The sequence below is a fragment of the Varroa destructor genome, unplaced genomic scaffold, assembly GCF_002443255.2.
Source record: "Varroa destructor unplaced genomic scaffold, Vdes_3.0 BEIS01000002.1, whole genome shotgun sequence".
In the NCBI taxonomy this organism is placed as follows: Eukaryota; Metazoa; Arthropoda; class Arachnida; order Mesostigmata; family Varroidae; genus Varroa; species Varroa destructor.
The window spans coordinates 60,371,925-60,394,540 of record NW_019211455.1 but is presented as its reverse complement, the minus strand read 5'-3'; the positions used below and the strand labels follow the sequence as shown (position 1 = coordinate 60,394,540).

Sequence of the window (22,616 nt, the reverse complement as noted above, 5' to 3'; positions counted from 1 at the left end):
CTATGGGAACGTTATTATATTCCACATCTCTACAAGGATGGTGTGTCTATCTTTCCTGTCTTGTTGCGTCCAAAGTCACGCGGCTTTTTGAAGCTTCGCACAATATCTCCCTATGATCCGCCTACGATCGATCCGAAGTATCTCACGCATCCACATGATATTCGAACTCTCGTTGAAGGTATTATATTTACCTTAATCATAATTTAAATATAACATCGTTTTGAGGTACTAATGACTTACTTGATGAGTAATGTTACTAATAATTTTCGAAAATGACAAATGGGAAAAATCAATATACCACTTTTCGTATACTGCTTTTTGTTTGTTGGTTTTGGATTTCCCCGTTTATCCTTTTTCCTCTATTGTTCTGCCCACCTTCTATATAACTACCTGAATTTGGCATCTTATATCTTTGGTTTATTTTTCATGATTTCGTGATCTGCAGAGAGGGCTTATACATTCCATTATTTTCTATTTGTTGAGGTACGAATGACTCCTTATTTAGTATATTTGCTATAATATAAAGAGTGATTATTACTTTGCATGTACTTTTTGTGCTCTTTTTTCCCTGTCTCTAATACGGAATCAGCTTTTTTACATTACTTGTCTTGGCTGTTAATGCTAATAACGTTTAATAATAATAATAATCTCCCTTTTTCTTGTGAAGATTCTCTCAGAAGTCTGCGATTTCTTTTAGAGATATATCTTTTCTTTTAATTCGAAGCGGTTGGCAAAGCCACAGAGATTACAATATAGGAAATCACTGGTAAGTGCTTTATTTAAAGTATGTGTGTGATTCTATTTCCCAAGTAATCTGTATGCATTTAAATGTACTTCATGTAAAACTAGTGGGCATGATCTACCTGCTTCTGTATGATTCGCGTGAAAAATGCACAAAATTTACTTTACACTTTTGTGTATACTTTTACGATTTGCTTCTAGTAAAATTCAACCTCTAGATGAACTAGAGCTTCGCTTAATGTGATATTTTTCTAACGTACATTCTTGATATTTGGTCAGGTATGAAATTCTGCATTTCGCTATCTCAAACGCCAGCGTTCAAGGCATTTGATACAAAATTGTGGGCAGAACCGATTCCCGGCTGCGAGCACTATAGCTCTTGGTCGGACGAATATCTTGCATGCATGGCTCGCACAATAACTAGTACAATTTATCATCCTGTGGGAACCTGCAAAATGGGTCCTGCTTGGGACTCTAATGCTGTCGTTGATCCCGAGCTCAGGTAAGTCTATCTTTTACTTTAAAGAAGAGCAGTGTTAAATGGCCGTTCAGGGTCTATCATAAAAAATACAAAAATATCAGACCAATATAAAAATAAAGTAAAAGAATACATTAGGTTGTGAGCAGTGAAGCTAGTAATAGGCACTACGGGCTTCTATTTTTCTTGGATTTAAAGGGTGCAAGGAGTGACGGGTCTCCGAGTGGCCGACGCCTCTATAATGCCTGATATTGTATCGGGAAACACGAATGCACCAGCCATTATGATTGGTGAAAAAGCTGCCGATCTCGTCAAGCGGACGTGGGGTACCGGGCCTTTACATAAGAGTAGACAATGGGGCAGGTGATGTTTAATTTTAAAATACCCAACAGCTTCTTCTGAGTTGTTCTTTTACTGACGATCGTTGCTGCTTTGGAAGTATCTAACGTAGTGCAACTAGCCATGTAATTTAATAGGTAGCGGTATATTATAGAGCTATTTATAAAGACTCAAACTACAAATTCCAAGCAAAAAAGGCATTTTTTTAATCACAACTGCAAAGAAGTCCCAAATCCACTGATGATGCCTGCAAGGAACAGATTTTCTTACAGTATATTGAATCGGCATTATGAAATGGAACGAGCTCACATTACTGCGGTAAAATATAATAATTACATAGGCGTTGGTATTTTCCATTACGTCACCATCGTTCGCCTTAGCTTCTACAAGAATAAGTGGTTTAAATAGTTGTCGATTTTCAACTTTTCATAATGTTGTAAATAAGCATCACTTGCAAAAGATATTTTGCCAGCAAGCAGTAACAGTAGATTCATAGTTTCTATTTAAACACTTGTTTACTTAACTATTGTTGAAGAAGTTCTCTTTGTAAACTGCACCTCTTCAACAAAAATTAATAATTTTTTTTACAACAAAAAGCAAAAAAGTGGCAATATCTACAACGCTTATTTTAAAGATAATTTTTTGGTTTCTCAAGGTCAATCTGTTCTTAAAATTTGGGAAAATTGATGCATGTGTCGGCAAGACCTAATTCTCCGAATTTTACGTCTGTACGTACAATTAAGCATTGCCACATCTATGCTAAGTATACTTAACTTACAACTTTGATCCCAACGATCTAGTTAGGAAGGATTTAATATTGAAAAGGGCCGAAAAACGGATCGTTTTGCAGCTTATAGTCGAAAATAAAAGAGGTTAGATGGAGTTCTCTTCGGTTAGAATCAAACCTATGCGCCGAGTTACCTGCCAGTACTAGATTTGAGCCTAGTATACTGATGATAATTGCAGTTGATGAGTTTTCTGCAAATAAGTGGTCAAACGAAAAAGAAATATTATTTCAGTATTTTCAACAGTATGAAATAAGAAAGAAATTAATTTTTCTTCATATCTATCACATTTAACGAAACTTCTGAACAGAATAGCCCATTAATGAAAATCAAGTGTCGCAAGTGTCAAGTTTATCAAGTGTCGCAAATTAGGCACTGGCTCCAACTCCTAGATTCTCTTGCGTTAGATCTGTGAAATTATGCTTGCTTCAATGCAGTAGAAAGGTTAGTTGATTAATTAAATCTGCAAACGTTAGTTAACTGGAAACAGTTATATATTATGGAAACATTCATAGCAATACATATCGCAAATATAAACCTTTGAGGAACTTTCCAGTTGCTGGCTAAGGTGTGCGTGTAAATATGATGGAGTAATTATCGGAGTTCAGACACGCCAACTTAAATATTTTAAGCAGTGGTAAGCCTAATATATCGCCGTAAACAACAATATAAGCACTAGCTAATAGTATATGGAATATGTTTGTATTCGTTCGAGTGCCATGTTGAATCGAAAAAATATCATCGTTATTTTCATACGTCTACTTTGAATGTTTCAATTACAAATCTGCACTCATTTGATATAACAAAGTATCTACTCAGGTGGCATCATAGATTTATCTACTGATCTTTTTTAGTAATATTAACAAAATCGTATATAATTTATGTGGTGAATCTGGTAGTCGCATAGCTCTAGACAAATGTAAATACATGCTAGAAATGAAAAAACGAAGGCACTACAATGAAGGCGCCTCGCATGTTCCTTAATAATTGGTAGCGCTCGAAGGTACAATTTAGAAGAAATTTAGAAGGAATCGATAACATGTGACTCCTGGATTAAAATAGATGTTATTCATGTTTATCATACCTCTCATACATAGGACTCAGCACTACACGATTTCTAATAATCTTAAACTGTGATTCTATGAATCCGCTGATCTACGATAATTTCGCTCTAGTTTTCATAGACTGAATTTTGCCTAAAACAATAACTGCTGACCTTAGATTATCATTATATATTATCCTTTTCACGCTGTAGTTGCACCATTATGTGTGCCACCATTATTATGTGTACACGTTGATTTTATCGCTGGAGACAACATAATTAAATTAAATAGATAATTTTGAGTAGAGGCAACAAACAGTTCTAAGAATACTGTATCAACTTTTGACTTGTAGTATACTAAATCTCTAAAAATATTAATGCTGTGGATTTAATGTGTATTTAGATGTGTTAGAACACATCTAAGACCCCTTTTAGCTTGATGGACACTTAATAATTGGGGTTAAGCATTGTGAAAGGAATGCTTGCCAAGGTTTAAAATAGAATAATTAAATTGGATCCGAATTCTGTTTATAGTAGTTAATCTTAACTCGTAAAAGTAATTTTGCTATTTTAGTTCATTTGAGCCTCAACCACTATTATTACCACTGTAGCATTGACTTGCAATGAACAAGCAAATTATTATAATCTTTCTCGGCGTTAAACCGAACGATTAGATCATTGGATTAGATAATTGTATGAAGTAGACCATGCAAAAAATTAATCGTTTTCAATTAAACAGGTTTTAAAATTGATACTTGTTATTTAGCAATGTTACCATCGTTATCAATCGTGAAAACGGCATACTTGAAAACATACTTGGGAGTGCGAAATGCATCTGTGTATATATATGACGAATTTAGAAAAAATGTGAAATTTCGTACGGATATATACGGACAGTCTTAACAAGATTTTACACTGATTAAGCAATTCTAGTTCATTGTTATTCTATGGCAGTAGACTGATTAAGTATGTAACATATTTTTATTAAAACTATGCTCCAAAATTATAGTAATATTAATGTTATAGTGAATTAACAATGAAAATTTAAACTTAGCTTTCAACTAGTCAAATCTTTTTCTTTTCTATTTCGATTATTTTAGGATAATCCGAATATGTTGTTGTATTTAACCATCTGCAGAAATCATTAGCTGCGTAGCCTTACAGGGGTGGTCCAAGTATCGTTACAGGACAGAACATCCGCGGGTTCATGTAAGTTACTTGTCGATTAATTTATGCTTTCCGTTTTATAGTATCGATCATGTTAACAACAGCCATGCGTTCAGTTTCCAAAACAACAGGTAATCGAACACGAAGCGATCAAGCATTGTTAAGTATTTGCAATCAGAACTTCATCAAACATTTGCGAAGTACCTATCATAAGTTAATCTCTTCAGGCCTTTTACAGGTGCAATTAATATGAAATAATCAATGGTCATACATGGTTGACCATTATTATCGTTCTATCACTGTAAAAACGTTTAAAAAATATTGGTTTACATTCACTAACGCTAGATAGTCAACAGTTTTATCGTACTGAAGAAAACTTTTTACGGGTAATGAATAGTTATTTAAAGAGGGAATAAAAACTTGATGTAAAGCGAGTTTACAATCAGTACAAGCTCAAAATGTAGTTGTCGAGTTGAGATCTGATTTAAAACGTGATATGTGACAGAAATTAAAATGACAATTTGAAAAGTATTGGACAGGAAACGTTTTTGCAAGTCGTGTTATTTGCCTTTTCGAATTTATCATTCTGTGGTGGTCACGTGTTATATCTGTGGTGGAAAGCTTTTTCTATGCTGTAGAGACTGATGTCTAAAATTTAACCTGTGTTTGAATCCTAAAGTGGGTGCACCATTTTTCATTTGGTTATAATAATTGGGACTTTAAATAATTTAAAAGTGAACAAAAAAGAAAATATTAAAAAACTCATAAAGAACGAACAAAATAAAATTGCCTGAAAACATAAGGGCAATATGATTGAAAATACTGAAAAAAATACTATATATCTCCAGAGTTTTGCAGCATTTTTAATCATATCTTCTGCTAATCGTCTTATATTTTTATTTACATTTCTATGTATTCAACCGCCTGAAGGAATATCTATCGGCGGTGCCGGATGTTAAGCTCAAAACATTTAGTAATTTCTATATTTTCTAAAAATTTGTTTTTAGTTGTCTTTTCTTTATAGTTTTTTAAGTTTTGAATGAGTTCATATATGATCTGATATTTACAACTCATGAATTGTTAACCATGTAAATGTTGCTTTAAGGTAAAATTTGAAAATCCGTGCAAAGTTATTACAGGTGACAAAGAAAGCTGCCCAACGGCAGCTTGAATAAACGACAAATTGGGAAAAACGGCAGCAACAAACATATGCCGCATTAACTTATTTTCCTAGTTAATATAATGGTGAGGTGATTTTTCTATATATACATATATATATATATATTTAGCTGAAACTCGACGTATCTAAGTTCGTCATACAAAGCCGATAGTGGGGCGTTGTTAATTAGACATTGCACTGCGCACGATCAAAAAAGGAAGGTCATACAGTTGGTCTGTACTAATATATATATATGACATATAGAAAATGTAAAAAATAACACTAGACACAAGTAAACTTACGTTATTGTTTAATAAAATCTAATCGACGTTGGATTTTGGAGATTTTTTATTTCACTAGAAACCGGTATGGCTAAAACAGCATATGAAAAACAATTTTCTCTAGAGAAGCGCGTTACTAATCTTTAAATTTTGACTATGCAGCTCTTTATATGGGACTATATGAGCTAAGCAAGACACAGAATCTTCGTAAATAAAATAAAATAATTTGAATAGATACAACTAAGTAGAGTCTTATAAAGAGTCATTTAATAGAGTGCTAGAGAAAAAGGTAATAGATGCATTTCTTTAGCGTTTTATATTAAGAGAGCAATCCCCATAGCAACAACACAAAGGCGGCTGTGAGAACGACGCAATTTAGATTGCAAGAAAAAGTATTGTCACGCAGAAAACGGTACATGCTTAAATATAAGTTCAATTCATGCATATTACTTTTAAAGCCTTTGTAAAGTTTGTAAAAATGGGATATGTACACTATTATATCCGCTAAATTATTTTTGCTAGATGAATTAAAGTTCTCCGATTTATTTTATTACCTTGGAATCTTCACTAGTTATTATGGCTAACGAGCTTCAAAAAAATCATGTAGAGTGAGTTTTTCATCCACATATAATTTGTATATAAATTACATTAAATGTCTAACATCTCTACCTACCGCAAATTATTATCGTTCGTGACAATAGACCGCTACAACGGTGGGCTATATATTTATAAGCTTCAATGAATTTCCAAATTTTCTAGTGTCGTCAATGTCTGGCGTAGACTTTGCCTTTAAGATATCATTCGTAAATTCAAGCAATTACCACAAGTCACTGTATCATCGAAGAACAACGGTCCAATAAAATTACAGTGTGTGCATATATATATATATATATATATAATGATTTTTAGTAACATGAAATACTAATATTTGCCGCATGGTTGAGTGTTGCTATGCTAAACGACGTTTCCAGCTTTCCATTGCGCCGGAAGTGATTGGCGTGCATGCTCCCCTTGACAGTCCGTGCAGTAGCCACTGTTTCATTTCTAGCCGATTTCAAATTTTTTTGCAATAACAAACCAATATTTCAATTTAGTTTCGACATTAAGTTCGATTGGGAAATCCCATATGAGGCGACCTGGATAACAATGGCATCACATTTGGTTGTAACGGAAGAACTGTCAGATTGATAGCAATCGTCTAATTGAGTGTCACGGCTCCCATGTTTGCTCGGTGCAAGCTTCGAAGTTCCAGTGTTACTAGGATCTATATTACAATCACAACGTTCTCTAAATATTGGTGTTGCATGAGCGAAGTAGTTAGCCAGCAATAACCTAGGTCCTTGTCATCTTAAAGGCAATAAAGGTTACTGTACCTAGTACGGCGCAATAAAAACGATTAAAGCAAGCTGCATCCATGAGTGCCATGCAGCAACGTGTGCAACTTGCGGCTGTACTGGTATTCTTTTGCCCAATTAAAGCTGAGCTATCCCATCTCTCTGTGGAAGAGTTTCGCAACCGTGGTCAAGGTGGCGGTGTTCGAGGCGCTGTAGCAAACCCGGGTGCTTCTTCTATGATAGCATCTACACCAGCTCAAATGATGCTCTTAAGCCTGAAATTAGAGCCTGGACTTGAAGATCATATTAAACAACAACCTTGTGTCAACCCCTACAGAAGTGTTCCCGTTTATGGGTGGCGATGGTTTCAAAGTAAGTCAATCCTATTTTTTCTAGATATAAAACGAACGGATTTTGATGCCAATGCTGATATGATAAAACATAATACGCAAAAATAGAACAGGCACAATGTTATAAGTGTATATTAGATTCGCAATTTGTGTTCTGAGTTCGTTTACTTAATGGTATTACTTGTATATTCCGTATCATTTTATTGTGGTAATATTATTAGAATATTGACAATTGCGCACGGCAGGGATATTCCCTTCTCAGGCGGTTTATTTTTCAAGTGAATATTCCTAAAATATGATAAACTGTTCAATTCAAATCTTTCAACTATGTAAATCTTAAAAATCAATAATAATTGCACGATACTTCCGTACGATGGAGCTATTTATAAAAATAGGCGACTCTAAAAAGTGCATGTGTTACAAAGATTCAGCCTGAGGAATTTCAAAAAATATTTTGATTCGGTTAATAAACAAAATGCTATACAGGCAATGCAACGTGAAAGATCATGGTAAGGAAGAAGAATCGAAGAATAAAAAGTTTATCCCCACGAAGAAAAAACAGCATGCCTCTTCCTCTTGACATATATGATATACACGCACAAATTGTAATAATAATTTTAAAATTTGGAGCGGTTCTTTTGACTAGAAACACTGCCATCGTGTGATCGAATTTTAGCAGCCAAAACAGGTCTCTGAAATTAACTTTTAGCAATCCGTTGAAATTCAGTAAAGATTAATATCGAAAAAAGAAACAAATACCTTTAAACCAGTGAGAAGTGAAACATTTTTTAAATTACGTAATTATATGCAGTCGAAAGACATCTGGTGAATGGCAGATTGCCCTGACCTGCAGATGTGACATAAAAAATAATTTGGACTTAAGCTCGTTTACCAATAAATGAATGACTTTAACCATGTTAATGTTACCTTATTTTTTGATCCTTAATAGGGTTTGAAGGACGCGTGATTCCCGCGCTTAGCTGCTGGGGTATGTCAGAGATTCAAGCTAAGATGGTATGTTTAAAAAATTAAAACTAGATCTTCATAACCAATTTGAACTCACATATCGGTTTTGACGCACAATGCGAACAGAATTTTTCCAAAAAATGATTAATTTCTGGGATCAGCCTATAGTAAGGTACTTGTTCGCGACCTCATAAATCTTTAAAATTTTGTTAAGCTTGTGAACATCTATTCCAACAAAATATAATATATTATAGTGATAATAACACATTACAATTAAGTGTAATTGTAATATTATAAACACATTAATCACATGAAGAAATTTAGAAGAGGCTATTATGCGGGTGGTAAATTGTTAGAAAAATTATAATAGGCAGAGGGTCGTATGATTCCTAGTACGTGATCTTCTGTACGGGGACAATTATCGTCCGGATAGTAGCAGTTGATAAGATAGTTTGTTCCATAAGGCATGGAATCCAACGACTCGCGTTCCTATCAAAGTCTACCTGATCAAGATCACAAAACTACTTTACCGTTAAGAGCTCCCACATAAGTAACATTTCCTAAGTGCATAAAGCACATAAAAACGAGCACTGTTTGTAAAGAAACATGAACGGATTTTAAGATAATAGTATGAATTATTAGCTCTCTTTATGACCTTGGTCCTATATGATTTCCAAAAGAATACTAATAAGAGTCTACGAATAAGAGTGAATGTCACCCGTAGGCAAATAAAGGGGTTGAAATACCTGAGTGCCCTATTACTTAGTCGTAATGAGTCCGACGTACCGAGCCGGTAACCAAAGCTTACTAAAGATGCTGGCTACTGCTACTGAGTTACACGAAGTTGTCTGCACATATTGAACATCGACTTAAATGTGATACCTCTTAATTTTGTTAAACAAACCATTAACAACTACACAGAAAGGAACTGGGCTCAGATTCTCATTAAATCACACATGTAGTTTGCCCAAACAGTCCAAGCTTTGTAACGCCAACATCTTCCGTGACTTGCTTTTCGGAAATTTCTGAGCTTATTGACTATGTCTGATGGCAGCCGGTAGCGAACTATCCTTAAAAACTTACGAATTCTTGAGGTCGCGTTTAATATTGAGCGGAAACTAATGGAAACGACCTAGACACACCGCCTCGGTTTGCCAAGGGCACGTTGTGTATTCTCCGATAAGTCGGTAAGAGTAATTAGTTCAAACGCCAGTTTGTTGCCATATTTCCAAAAGGTAATCAAGTAATAATAATAAAAAAAAAACACTTAGATGATGATTTTTTTTATTCCTTGTTAAATTGAAGTATTTTCTATAGTAGAAGGACTTTACTTCAAAAATTGTGTATTATATTCTGCAATAGCGAATCCGCTGGACTTGTGAGTTGATTAAGCTAGCTGGTCCAGAATAATGATCTTTCATGTGTTAGGAAAACTTTTCTTTATTTTTTTGTACATTTATTCCAATACTCTGGAAGCTTCTGGGCAATCATATACATGTAATTTCTTGGTCGATAGCATCGCGTGATAAATAAGTAAATAAATAAATAAATAAGATCTACTTGCCCATCAATTGTACCCAACATTGTATTTTACCTTACGCTTACACTTATCTCTTTCCTCTTCTTGCAAATTACTGCTTCGAATGGTAGGTATTAGCCGCCGAAAGGTAGATCTGCATAGTGGAGCAACCGCGACTTCTACGTAATTTTAACCATTGCAAACAAACAATTTGTGAGGTTGAATTATTTTCTCACCTAAATTATGTTATTTTTATACAAACTATCTCTATAAATGTAGTCAAAAGAAATAGTTGCTAAATATTCTCGATTGCGATTGAAATGTTCCGCTTGCGTCCTAAAAACCAGTCATCGTGACTATGTATAGCTTGTATGACTCTTTAATTCAGTCAATTTTTTGTTTGTATGTGATACACAGGAGTGTAGTGGCGGACTCACGTTTCGTCAGCAATATTGCCACTGAAATCCACTGAAGTTTTTCAGCATTGTTTCAAATTGATGTTTGAAACATCATTTCGGTTTCAAATATCAAACGCGGTGACACTTCTAGGATTATTCTCGAGGTACCTAAGACAACAATACAGCAGCATGATTGCAATACAGTCTCTTTTAAAGAACCCGGAAAACTCCGTACTGTATTTGAATATACCAAGTGGGCTTCGAGCTAAGTCACATTAAGCACCACCTAGAGTTCTCACTAAAAAACGCTGTTACAATGTATTTTTCTTCCCTTGGAAACTGATCTAATGAGAAACAAGTGTACACTTTTTTTTTGTGATGGAAACTGAGCAAAAAAATAAAATTAAATTTAGTTCAGACGATTTTCGATTTTTTGCTTTATTTAGGCACTCTGCTCACTGAACGTGTAACTAAATTATGCGTTAAAAATAAAATAATAAAGCTGCGCATAGGTTAGTTAGTAACGGGTATTAACACAACATGGGTTTAGCTGCAGCGGGCTAATATTAGAAATACAAAGCTTTATGACTTGACATACCTCCTGTCATAGACCATCTTAAAATCCAGCCAACCCATGGTGTGGTTTTGCAACAGACACAATTTTAGATACAATGAACAAAAACTGTCTCAAGACAAAACAAACCTTTATACCTGGAAAGGAGTGTTCAGCTGCATGTAACCTTATTCTACTGTTAACATGTTGTTGATATATCTTAAAATCTTTAGAAAAAAATGATGAAGTCAGCCTAGTTGTCGTCGGAACGTTTTAGATTAGCACTAAAAAACTTAAAAAGTGTGAATACAAACAAAAGTATTTTTAATCACATTTCCAAATTGGCTATAGGTATTTAGTTGATCATAAAGAGCAGTTCTCTATACTAACAAGCATAACCTCATATATGATTTGCCTTTTAGATGCTTATATTGTCAAAATGGATTGATTACTTGCTAAAACTTAAGTCACGCTCTTAGGTTTTTATGATTATTTTGAAAACTGTGAGTTGCAAATATTTTATTTCAGTATGAACTGTTTTTTATCGTTGCCGGAATTGTCCATTGATCTTGACATTCGTTTATTTAGTGTTTTAACAAAACCTATATGACAGTTTTTGTGTAACATCGTTATTATCATTTTGTTCAGGTCGAGAAATATTGGTTTGCGCTTGGCCTTTATATATGGTACGTCGACTGCAAAAAAAAGCAGTTTCGATTTTTCTTACCTTTCTTGCACAACGGTGAAAAGTCTGCAAAAACAACTGTATAGGTGCGCAGTCTATCATCAAAACTCTAGCTCAGAGTACTACTCAAAAGTACTTGCTATTTGTAAATGATGCTCTCGGCTGGACAAAAGGAGATGACATTTTCGACCTGAAAAAGCAGTTCACTAAGCTCTTGAAAATCGAAACAAAACTGCCTTGTTATTTTTTGAAGGAGAGAAGTAGGTAGGTCAGATGAATCCATATGTCTCAGTTCAGGGTCTTCATAGCACACAGAGCAAAATTTTTTAGGTGGCTTTCAAAGTTTCGAGACGTTGGCAAAAAGTCCGTATTACATTATTTTCATCCGACATACCTGTTTTTGGTTGAAACACTTAAGGAGAAATTTTGTAGCTCGGTCAAAATTACTACGTTGGAAAAATTAAAACCGTTTTCCAGTGTTATATAATATTCGATCACAAACGAACAAAAGGAAATAAAAGGAAGTAAGAAATAAACGGCGCTATCACTTTTCGAATAACTCAGTTAAATAGCTTCAATAGCTATGCGACACCTCTAGCTGACGGCAACTTTGGAACTTGTTTTTAAATATTTGTTCATTTATATATGCTCTTGGGAAGTACGCTGTCTCCCCTATAACCCGGTTGTAAATTTAGTGAACTGTGCAGTTAGTTGAGTTTTACTTTGAGTTCAGGTACCAATAATGGATCATTTTTTAAAAAAAGGTACATTTTGAACATGCATTGTACTTCGCCTTTTGCCAAAGTTAAGAAGTGATTTCAAAATCAAGAACCTAAATGTTTAATACTCTAAGTGAGAAGTACAAGTACATATGGTTTTATATTGTCCCTTAATATCTTGCCCAGCACCAACTATACGCAGCCGCAATGAATTTCTGCACAGAATTGTTGAGGGCGACGAGAAATGGTATCTCTATCCCAATATAAAACAAAGCAAAGGAAGGTATTTTTAACAGTTATGCACAAGCACGGAATTAAACCAGATTTCTATCTTAAAAAGAACATCGTTTCGAAACTACAACAATGTTCCTACACTAAACATGTTCTATAAAAATAAAAACGGAAAACAATAATCTGCATATGACCCAGTTACCTTGTATGAACGAGACTATCCAATAGAAAACAGCTGGTCAGTAAGGCGAAGTCATCATTCTTTAAAACAATGCCAGACCAGATATGGCAAGGTTCGTTAAAATTGCTCTGCAAAAGCTCAAAAACGAGGTTTCATATATATTTTTAAGGTCTCGCGCGAATAAATCAAAGTTTTTCCAATTATTGGTAAGTGATACTCATAACAGTAGGAAAGCAGCAACAAGGGGCTACGCAAGTTTTTTATTATTTTGGTTTTTTAAATTCTTGGCTAGACGGAATAAATGAATTGACTAAGAGAGCGATAAAAAGGTATAAATTGCTAGCGAGTTACATACTGAAATTATTTCTTGTTAAAATTCGAGTAAGATGCAATGTTATTTGTTACGTGAGAAGAAACTATTACTTATAGTTTCACTTATGAAGTTCGTAAAATGTGTGATTGGGAAGCTTATTGCAAATCTTTTCAGCGTTACAGCTATGCGGTTCAATGGCAAGGTTTCTAAATAAGTAGATATTCAACGTATGTTCTACATAATGATAATCTTCGAGTAGCAAAACAATATCAGCCCTTACTATAATAAACACGGAAAAGATAACAATATATTCTCTTTCCGCGTGGATAGAATACTGAGCAAATGATCATCTTTTCAGAAGACATGCTTTCTTTTGTATCAATAAGTTGGTATTTGCAAGATGCAAGGATAATTAGGGAATCCTAAATTATCTGACAAAAGCAAATTGACATGGGTACTATAATTTTAATATCGACCTTATGTTGGGAACCCTTTGGGTATGTAATACTGTAATTGAATTCAAATACATCTAATAGCTAACCATGTGTAAGAAAATTAAGACTCCAAGTTGTTAGATCTAGCATTTTTTGAAACTTGATGCTTGTGCTTATGATGCAAATATGATCATCATTGGCCTATCAGCCCAGTTTCAATACGGGTTCCATAAAGATAATTTCACTCTTGCGAGAATACACATACTTCTCAGCAACTCAAAGTCTGAGGAAGTTGCAATAAAAAAACACAAAAGACATAAGCGACCTGCTCGGTAAAGGCAATGCGACTTAGTTACGATATGCTACAGAAACTGAGTTCTTAAAGTATTTACTTACCATTTATCCTTTTAATGATTCAAACGGGTTGTTCAATGGCCGGGTAGAAATAAAAGTAAGAAAACAGACATACACATATTTGAAACCCATTTTTAATGAAGTTTTACCTACCTGTGTCATAAAACGATAGAATGCAGTAAAACAGCGAGCGTCAGTTAAAGCTTAGCCCACCCCCTAGCCTAGCCCCATTATAAATAACAATCTAAATCTACACTGCTCACATTTTTCAAAACATCGATGTAATAAACAATCTTGAGTCAGTTGATTCTGGTAGGTTAGGCGGCTTTTATTTAAAATATTATGGGACTAGTGTATGTTGCTGAATCACTCATACAGTGTTTAACTAATGCTAACTCATAGTAGTAGTCCAATACCTTTCTGACTGTTCGATACCTGTTACTACCTCTTTGTTTGTTGAATCTTTTTCCCTATACTAGATTATAGATAAAAATTTTATTCATCTCACATACAAGCTCAAAAATTCTAAAAATGGTCCATCTAATCTTGTTAACCTTTAGTTCAGTCTATAATCATGATAAATAGCATTTGTTTAGTAGAACAAAACTGTAGTAAATAGCGAATTTTCATACTACTTAATTTAGCATTAAATATTTTATATTTCTGTGCCTTAATATCACAAAGCGAGATTCCAGCTTCGAATTACGACGTGCGCAATGTGTCCGCCGAGCACTTAGTGCTCGAGGCTTCACGAGGCCCCGCCAAGAATTAAGCGAAACTCATTTGAACGAAATTCTTTGCCACGCACTCACAGAAGCCATACGAAGCAAGGATCCACGTATACAGTTTGCGCGCAGAGTTGAGCTCTGTATGCATGAAATGCACATAAATACTCAGGTACCGTATTTGAACTAGTATAATCAAATTATTTGATTTCCCAATAAGCTTATGCATTCTTTTGGGTCCATTAATGTTTAGTTTTTTAAACGAATGTTTGTGTGCACCACTTTCACCAAAAATAATAATAAACTTTCGAATAAAAAAATTAATATAGATTCAAAAAATAAGAACCCCTAAATTGGATAAAGGTTGTCCGAATAAAGTTAGTCCGAATAAGGTATTTAAGTTTTGGGTTTGGAACCGCTTTAACCATTTAATAAAGATATTTGGCTGGCTTCTGGCGAAATCTAGTCATTTTCAGCTATCAAACTTATTTGCGTTGGCTTACGTTAAAGTCCACTAACTAGTATGCGTAAAAATTGAATGTAAGAAAAATTAGGAACTGGAAGGATATCTAAGAACTTTTGGTTTAGATTATGTGATTATTAGACTAGCGTTGTGGTCGCATATGTCTGCTTGATGGCAGCATTATCACATTATATTATTATTATATTAAAATTCCTAGTTAAATGTTGCAGGATACATACGAATCTAAACAGTTGCAATTTACGCATTTTAATAGCAAATCTTTTGCAATTCATTTTGGGCTTCACTTATTAACTCGTTACCATGATGTCATCGAGTATTACCTATAAAAACAATAACGTTAAACCGGCAGGATTAGGATAGATATACAAGAATTGTCGGCTAGTGGTTACAAAGATATTATTGCATAAATATGGGTTAAAAGGGCTTACTTTTTCTTTCGTTAAATTCAATATTTGGGCTAGACACAAAGACCGCAAGAAGCTTTAATAAAAGCTAACGCGTAACATCAATCAAACTCATTTATGCATTTTTATCAAATAATGCTTTACACACTTAAATATGTACATATATATTTATAACAATTTCACATACTAACAATGCTAGGCTTCACTATATTATGCATACGACGGTTTGACGGGTCTGGTTGAAGCTAATGTCATGAGATAGTTCCAAGAATGGTTGATCTAGGATGCACAAAAGTTGTTTATTTAGGACCTACCAATAATTGGGTATACATCATGATACCGTTATTGTTTGGTTGGTACGTCAGGCTGCCCAACGATTCAACTTCCACCCGCGAGAAGCATGATACAGATCACAAGGTTGCCTACATCTATTGCAAACACAATATGCATTAGGGTCATGAAATTCCTGTATGGTGAAAACTAATGGTGAAAAGCGTGTACTACATAGCGCGTCATTATAGGCTTCTTAAGACGGTCAAGTTCTTCCCAGCTCTCGTATATCATGGCTTCCATCTCATAGAATTTAGGATCGGTCTTCGTCAATTTTCGATTCCACTTTACTCTGGAATGTTGGAACTGACGACGAAGATGGAAATTTTAGGCGAACAGTAGCATTACCACCAGGAGGTAGAAAACTTGTTATGGGTTGTCCGGTGCTGCTTTAAACAATGCCTTTGTTCGCTTTAAATATGCGGAATTTCCTGTTGTCAGATCATCCCAGATAGAACTAACCCCGTAAGCGGAAATGGGCGCAACCTTGAGGTCGAAAAGTCACAAAGCGTTTGGGGGGGATAATCGGTTGAGGCTATACATTGAAGAAAAGGCTATCAAGGCTTTTTTGTGCAAAATGCCGGGAGAAACTTTGGTCGTTATATAGATATCAACAATCCTAAACAGGCGAATCGATCAACGTAAATTTGCGATCGGCCCGAGCGATATAAGGAAAGACGAGCCGCAACTCCAACACTTTAATTGTCTCCGTTTTTGTTAAGCTGATAGTCGGTTCTAATTTCAACACGGCTGACTGTAACCTGGATAGGGCCTGCTGCACGTGGAAGCATTGCTCTCGTGGAAAACTGGATCGTCTGCATAAAGGGGAGCCTTCATTATAATTTTAAGCCCGTGTTTCTTGTCTGAAAAATTCTTAAGACGGATTGAAAAAAGGAAAGCGCTGAAATTATCATTCTGGGTTATATCTATAGTGTAAGAAAATGGGAGCTCTCTTCCTTCGAAGCATTACTGCAGTTAAGTTATGCTCATCCACAGGAACCCCGACATCAGCAAAAATGTTCAAGACTATATTTTTTTAAATGCAGCTTTGAAGTTACTGCCAAAAGCCTACGCAGCTGTTCCTAAGCGTAGGCTTTCGAGCGCCTGAGTCACTTCCAGGATGGAAGACTCCTAGCCCCGCTTTTCGCATTCCGTCGTTTTCGATTCATTGCTTTTTTCGGTAGGCGGTGAGAATGCGAGGCGTACGATGTCACGAGCTAAAACATTCCAGCGAAACGGTGATGAGGTGGGGCACGGCATAGGCTTGCGGGGGCCAAGCCATTTCTATGACTAACGCCCGACTTTTTTTTATAAGAATTGTTTTCTGCTTTTCCACATGGTATCTGTCTTTCGGCAGACCACTTTAAACACTGCGGCCAGTGGCTCCGCTGTCGGTTGTAGTGTTACCAGTAGCCTACAGGCCTTTTGGGCGCGGGTAAGGCGGCAATTGTAATCACACCACGGCCGATGTTTCCTGGGCTGTACGAACCGAAAATTCCAGAATGTTTTGTCGACAGGGCATAAGATAATAGTCTTCAAAAGCAATTTTTATACTTGATAAATATTTAATTAACTTATTTTATACTTAATAAAATACTGTTACATTTTAGTATCCAAAAATTACTAGCATGTACTATATAGCATAGGTAAGAACTATATAGGTTGATGTGCTCTTTATAATACTTCTTAATTTGATACACTATTCGTCTTTTTATTTTGCTTAATATTGATGATTACAGTTAAACATTACATTAAATCTGGAGGATATAAAACTGGAGTGTATGCAAAAGCATAAGTCCACTTCAATGAAACCTTCCATTCGTAACGAGGAACTCGGCGATGAATTCAACTTTGGGCACGAGATGTATATCAATGCTGTGCGCAAAGCGGATGCCCTGATCACTGAGGTATATATAGATTCCAGGTGAAGATACGTTGTGACGAAGGTTTATTATAACTATTACAAGATGATCACTGTATCGATTTTACATGTTTCCAATTAAGAGATTTCTTAAAGGGAAATTAGTTGATAACAAGTAATGTAAAATATGTCATATTAAAATAAATGTTTCAAAAATTACGATATATGGCATTATCGTCTTTAAGCGAATGTGCTATGTCGGGCTTGCTTTAACTTAATATTATCTTTCAGATGAATCACTGCCTACGATTCTTTAGCCTAGTTGGAAAGGTAAGCTTTCTGTACGACGTGGGTTGGGATTTTAAGAACTCCGTGCTCTAAGAAATTTCAATACTTCAACACTTAACCGCTTTGTAACTATAACAATGGAGCTTTCAGTTAAGCTCTGTACAGAGAGAATACAACTCGCAGCTTAGGACGTCTTTAACTAAATATTTTTACTTAGGTTCCGTAACTTAAGAATTGAGGCAATGACATGGCGGCGCTTGGATTTTTATATTAAATAATAAATCTGGTTTATATTAAATAATAACCTCTGTTTCGCTTAGCCGCTGATCGTATAAATGTTATACTAGTCTATAATTTAGTTCGGATTCATTATTCTAACACTATATATATTACAGCAGACAGTACCTCTCGAAAGAGCGAACAAGTAGATTACGAACGAAGTTCGTAATCTACTTATTTCTTCCTTCGACACAGAAGAGTATACAGTATGTTGATGAAGAACGGACCCTGTTAACATAGTGCGGAAATGCTCAATGAGAGCAATCAAGTTGACAAGGCAGATATTTGTGGCTCGAGGCCGTAGACATTTGTCTGGTCTCCAATAGTTGCTTCCTCTGCAAAACGGCTGGGCCTTTAGGTATTTATTATGCTTTTTCTTTAAGAGAGTGCCTTAGTCCGCATTCCAGAAAAGTTTTCATTGGTCGACATGGCCACCAATAAGAAACCAACGTTTTTGAGGTTATATGTCCATGCCTGACAATCTCATATTCATAAAGAGATCATGATTTGTTATGTCGAAGTCGAATTGGGACGACCGAGCCTATCTGAGCTTACGACAACGTTGGTGCGTATATCTCGATATTGAGTTCTGCTGGAATTGGGAAAAGTTATAGTGAAAGCTCAACTAAAAAACAGTGTTGAGCGTCTACTTTGGAGTTTAATGCTGACGTTTTTAGGTTAGCTTTTACTACAAGCAGATGCCATTTGAATTCGTCACCCTCCCTGAGCGCGTTCTCATACCCAGGATGAAGACAGATAGCAATGAGGTACACTGTTTTGGCAAAGTGGAATGCTTTTAAATGTTGAACGTTGAGTAAGGCAAGGCGAATGTAGCAAGCGATGATATTGAACCATTAAACTAAATCGCGTTATCTTTAGTCAGTAACATAACAATTTGGCTGAAACGTTTTCTATAAAAGAAAGATAGGCTGCCAGGTCTTGGCCCTGCACAACACAAGGGTGTTGAGTGTTTCCGTCATTTAAACGGAAACTTTGTTCGTTAAGTAAGGACAAGAAGATCACCGTAGTAAATGGCTGATCTGGACGAAAGTTGAAGGCCGGAGACGGCCCGGTAGTTTCATTAAACGTTATAACCACGTCCTTTGGCGGCCGTATTCCGGTATTCGACTTCGCTTGTGTTGAAATCGGTGTGGCCCTATGATGTACTGTAGAATCGGGTCGATCTTGTCCTATGATGTTGAGGGATCAGCGTGCTACTTTAATTGATTATGCTGAACACATATTACATTTAGACGCTAATCTAAACATTTACAGGACTTCATAAGTATTTTAGAGGGTATTATTAAGGCTGATCTAAGTGCTAAAAATGGAGTAATACTGAAAAGGGCAAGCGCCGGTAACTTTGGGTGTGTAACACGTAGACTTAAGACACGCCATATAATTTTTTAGTTGTGCCAACATCCGGCTCAAGAAAAACACTATACTAGGCTAACTGGAAAACAAGCAACCATGCAGCGAAAACTGAAATGCAACACGGTATGACCCTGATAAAGCGAATTATATCATTAAGGGCTTCTTTAAACTTGTGTATGGGATCCATTAAATTGTTCGATACTTCGAGATTGCGCGAATTGCTTATTTAAGCTATTCCTATTTTTAGTTAGAAGAAATCATTAGCTAGTGCAAACAGCTACTCCAAGAATGCGATTCTACCGACGGCACTCGAATTTAGTTTGACCCTAGTGTGCCTAATTTATATCTGCGTAATCGCGTACAGCATAGTTTTGCGGAAAGTATCGGAACGCGTATCAAGTACATCTTACCCTTAATGGTTCTCTTTTTGCAGTAGAGATCCCCATATTTAAAATGTATATTTTAAACAACCGGTTTGGGCTTTGAGTCTCACCTTTACGCGAATTCATTATACCATAACTGATCATGCGACATATGAGTATTTTTGAGTACTTGGGTATCTTAATTAATGCCGAGTTTAAACTGAATAGCATACCAAGGACTTTCGGGTTGTAAACCTTAATCCTTAATTATTTTTTAATCAGTTAAATGTATATATATATATATTTTTTTTTTACTGCAGGAAGCGGAAGAGTATCAAAGCCTTGAAGAGTCTTGTAAGAATCACTCTATGGTTAACTCAGCAAACCACCTTGATAACGAATATCAGGTTAGTGACATTTTATATTATAATGATAAGTGAAAACAAATTTACTAATATTGAAAAAAGATACCCTTACGTTAAATCGTTCATAAACGTATAAAAAGAATATTGCAACTATTACCAAACTATCTAACTTATCAAACTATTACCAAGAAGAGTACTTATGAAGGAATAGCTCTACCATATATTCCTCAGTGGGTATCAACGTTTACACAAAAAATTGGGTATTATCGCTCTTTATTAAAAAGAACATTTCAGCAAACTTGAAGGCAAAGAATTAATAAACTGTTATAGTGGCTATGCAAGTTCATATATAAGAAAAATTAGGAACAATTTCGTTGATAGAAACAGTAAATACGAAGCTACGATCAAATACAGTCTCATAATCATACCACCATGGGCCTATCGTAACATTTATAGTATTCATGCTTTCCATACTGCATTTGAATCCCGGACTCCACTGTCTATTGCTATTCTACTGTTTCTAGTACGTAGTTCTTTCAGATTATGAGGGCATAAACTGCTGATATCGCATTTTGGATACTCTTTTAGCCCACCCACCTTTCTCCCGGAATCGGAAGTCATAAAAGAAACGACGAACCTATGTCGATAATACCCTAGTAATCGGAGCAACCTATTACATAAAGCTATATTTTTCTAATACTAGTCACATAATTCTACTACCACATATTCCTGTATTTAAATTATAGATACAATTATAACTTGTATTTTGCTATATTCCTAATATCTCAATATTCGCATATATTCCTATAATTTAATCTGCGTATCGCTCACTTATATTATTGTTTTTATTATTGTATTTAAAGATATCGCCATGTCTACGTACGTACATCCAAGTCACCAAATTATATAATACCAATGGAACTATGTCTACAGCCTATTAACTATTATTGTTTAAGGTTATCTGTACGAACTTTCTCTTCTCTAATAGCACCCCAAATTGCTTAATCTATCGGAAGCTCAAACATTTTCATTTGTTTAGCTATTTGTTCTGTTTCTATTTAGTATGTATTTATACTGCCCACTTAAAGCAAACTCATCTTAATTTTGGTACGCCTGGTTGCCTCTGAATTTCTTGTGAACCAGTTTTGCAGATCCTGTACGACCTTTGGAATTTTCCCAAAGATTCAGTCCCTAGTGCTATTAAATCTTATTGAATATCTTTGTCAAGCACGTATGTAAATAAGGAAATTGCGAAACACAAAAACAACACTGAATCATCCTAATAGTGTGGTCGAAGCTGATTTGAATGCACTTGGCCGTGCGGTATTCTCAACAAGTTTCAGCACACCATATGCAGTTAAGTGATAGATGTTTAACCAAGCGATAGCTCATTGTAGCTCTCAGGATTGTCATTCAATAGCGAATAGTATCCTTCTTGCGTACTTTTGAAAGCAAACGACAAAATAAGTTTTTATTCATTTGCTAGCTAAATGGTGAATCGATTTGAATAAAGACAGTTTTTTAGGTGACATATATCCAATGGCACGAAAGACCAGGGGCATCCTGTCGCCTTAATTAACACTGCACTATTTACTATGCAATCGGGTTGATCTAGCCGATCTGTTCTCCAAACCCTACCCTGTGCAGTAATTTCCTTATCGTTATTAGCACTTCTTAGTTATAGTTATACAGTTTATGGTTATTACGGCATTCTACTACAGTCATCAGTACTACTTAGTGTGTTTTTCCTTTATTCATTTACAGTTGGTCCGTTGACTCCACATTGCAAATAATTTGGGCAACCTGTAGCTGATCATGCTTTTATAATCTTCGACTAATTCAAGAATAAACGTTGGAGTTAGATGCAGAGTAAATATTTTTGAAAGCGTAACTAGTTTGCATACTTGCATCTTATCTGTTGGTGGCACTAGATTCATTCCAGTTGTTACCGGTTTCTATATTTTTACACTAATTCTTGTTTTCTTCACCGGTTTTCCATGTTCTTGGTCTAGGTTAAATTTCAGTCTAGTAATTTGTTTCCCTCCCCCTTATCTATATTAATCTAAAAACTTCCGCTTCAGTTACAATTTTACAATCTTTCCCTATTAAATCAAA

The 22,616-nt window shown here is 35.3% G+C and overlaps 2 protein-coding genes across 11 annotated transcripts in view; both read left to right on the top strand.

Annotated features, from left to right (window-relative positions):
- LOC111244055 (glucose dehydrogenase [FAD, quinone]-like) lies at positions 1 to 6,046 on the top strand (the record flags this gene model as incomplete). Of its 7 annotated transcripts, XR_015320289.1 has the most annotated exon segments (6): positions 1 to 178; positions 1,021 to 1,243; positions 1,418 to 1,582; positions 2,900 to 2,980; positions 4,486 to 4,594; positions 5,683 to 6,046. XR_015320289.1 is itself a non-coding variant. In XM_086979079.1 (5 exon segments), coding segments are annotated over 5 exon segments (675 nt in total), but the record flags the coding sequence as incomplete, so codon positions are not given.
- A 1,360-nt stretch (positions 6,047 to 7,406) lies between these two features.
- LOC111244053 (uncharacterized) overlaps positions 7,407 to 22,616 on the top strand; it is a 33,702-nt gene continuing 18,492 nt past the window's right edge. For 2 of the 4 annotated variants that reach the window (XM_022790617.2, XM_022790611.2), the window contains exons 1-6: positions 7,407 to 7,698; positions 8,626 to 8,690; positions 14,714 to 14,926; positions 17,712 to 17,879; positions 18,125 to 18,163; positions 20,457 to 20,543. In XM_022790617.2, the coding sequence (XP_022646352.1) occupies positions 7,407 to 7,698; positions 8,626 to 8,690; positions 14,714 to 14,926; positions 17,712 to 17,879; positions 18,125 to 18,163; positions 20,457 to 20,543 (864 nt within the window). The remainder of the gene's footprint in view (positions 7,699 to 8,625; positions 8,691 to 14,713; positions 14,927 to 17,711; positions 17,880 to 18,124; positions 18,164 to 20,456; positions 20,544 to 22,616) is intronic. The other 2 variants (XM_022790616.2, XM_086979086.1) reach the window with 2 other exon arrangements.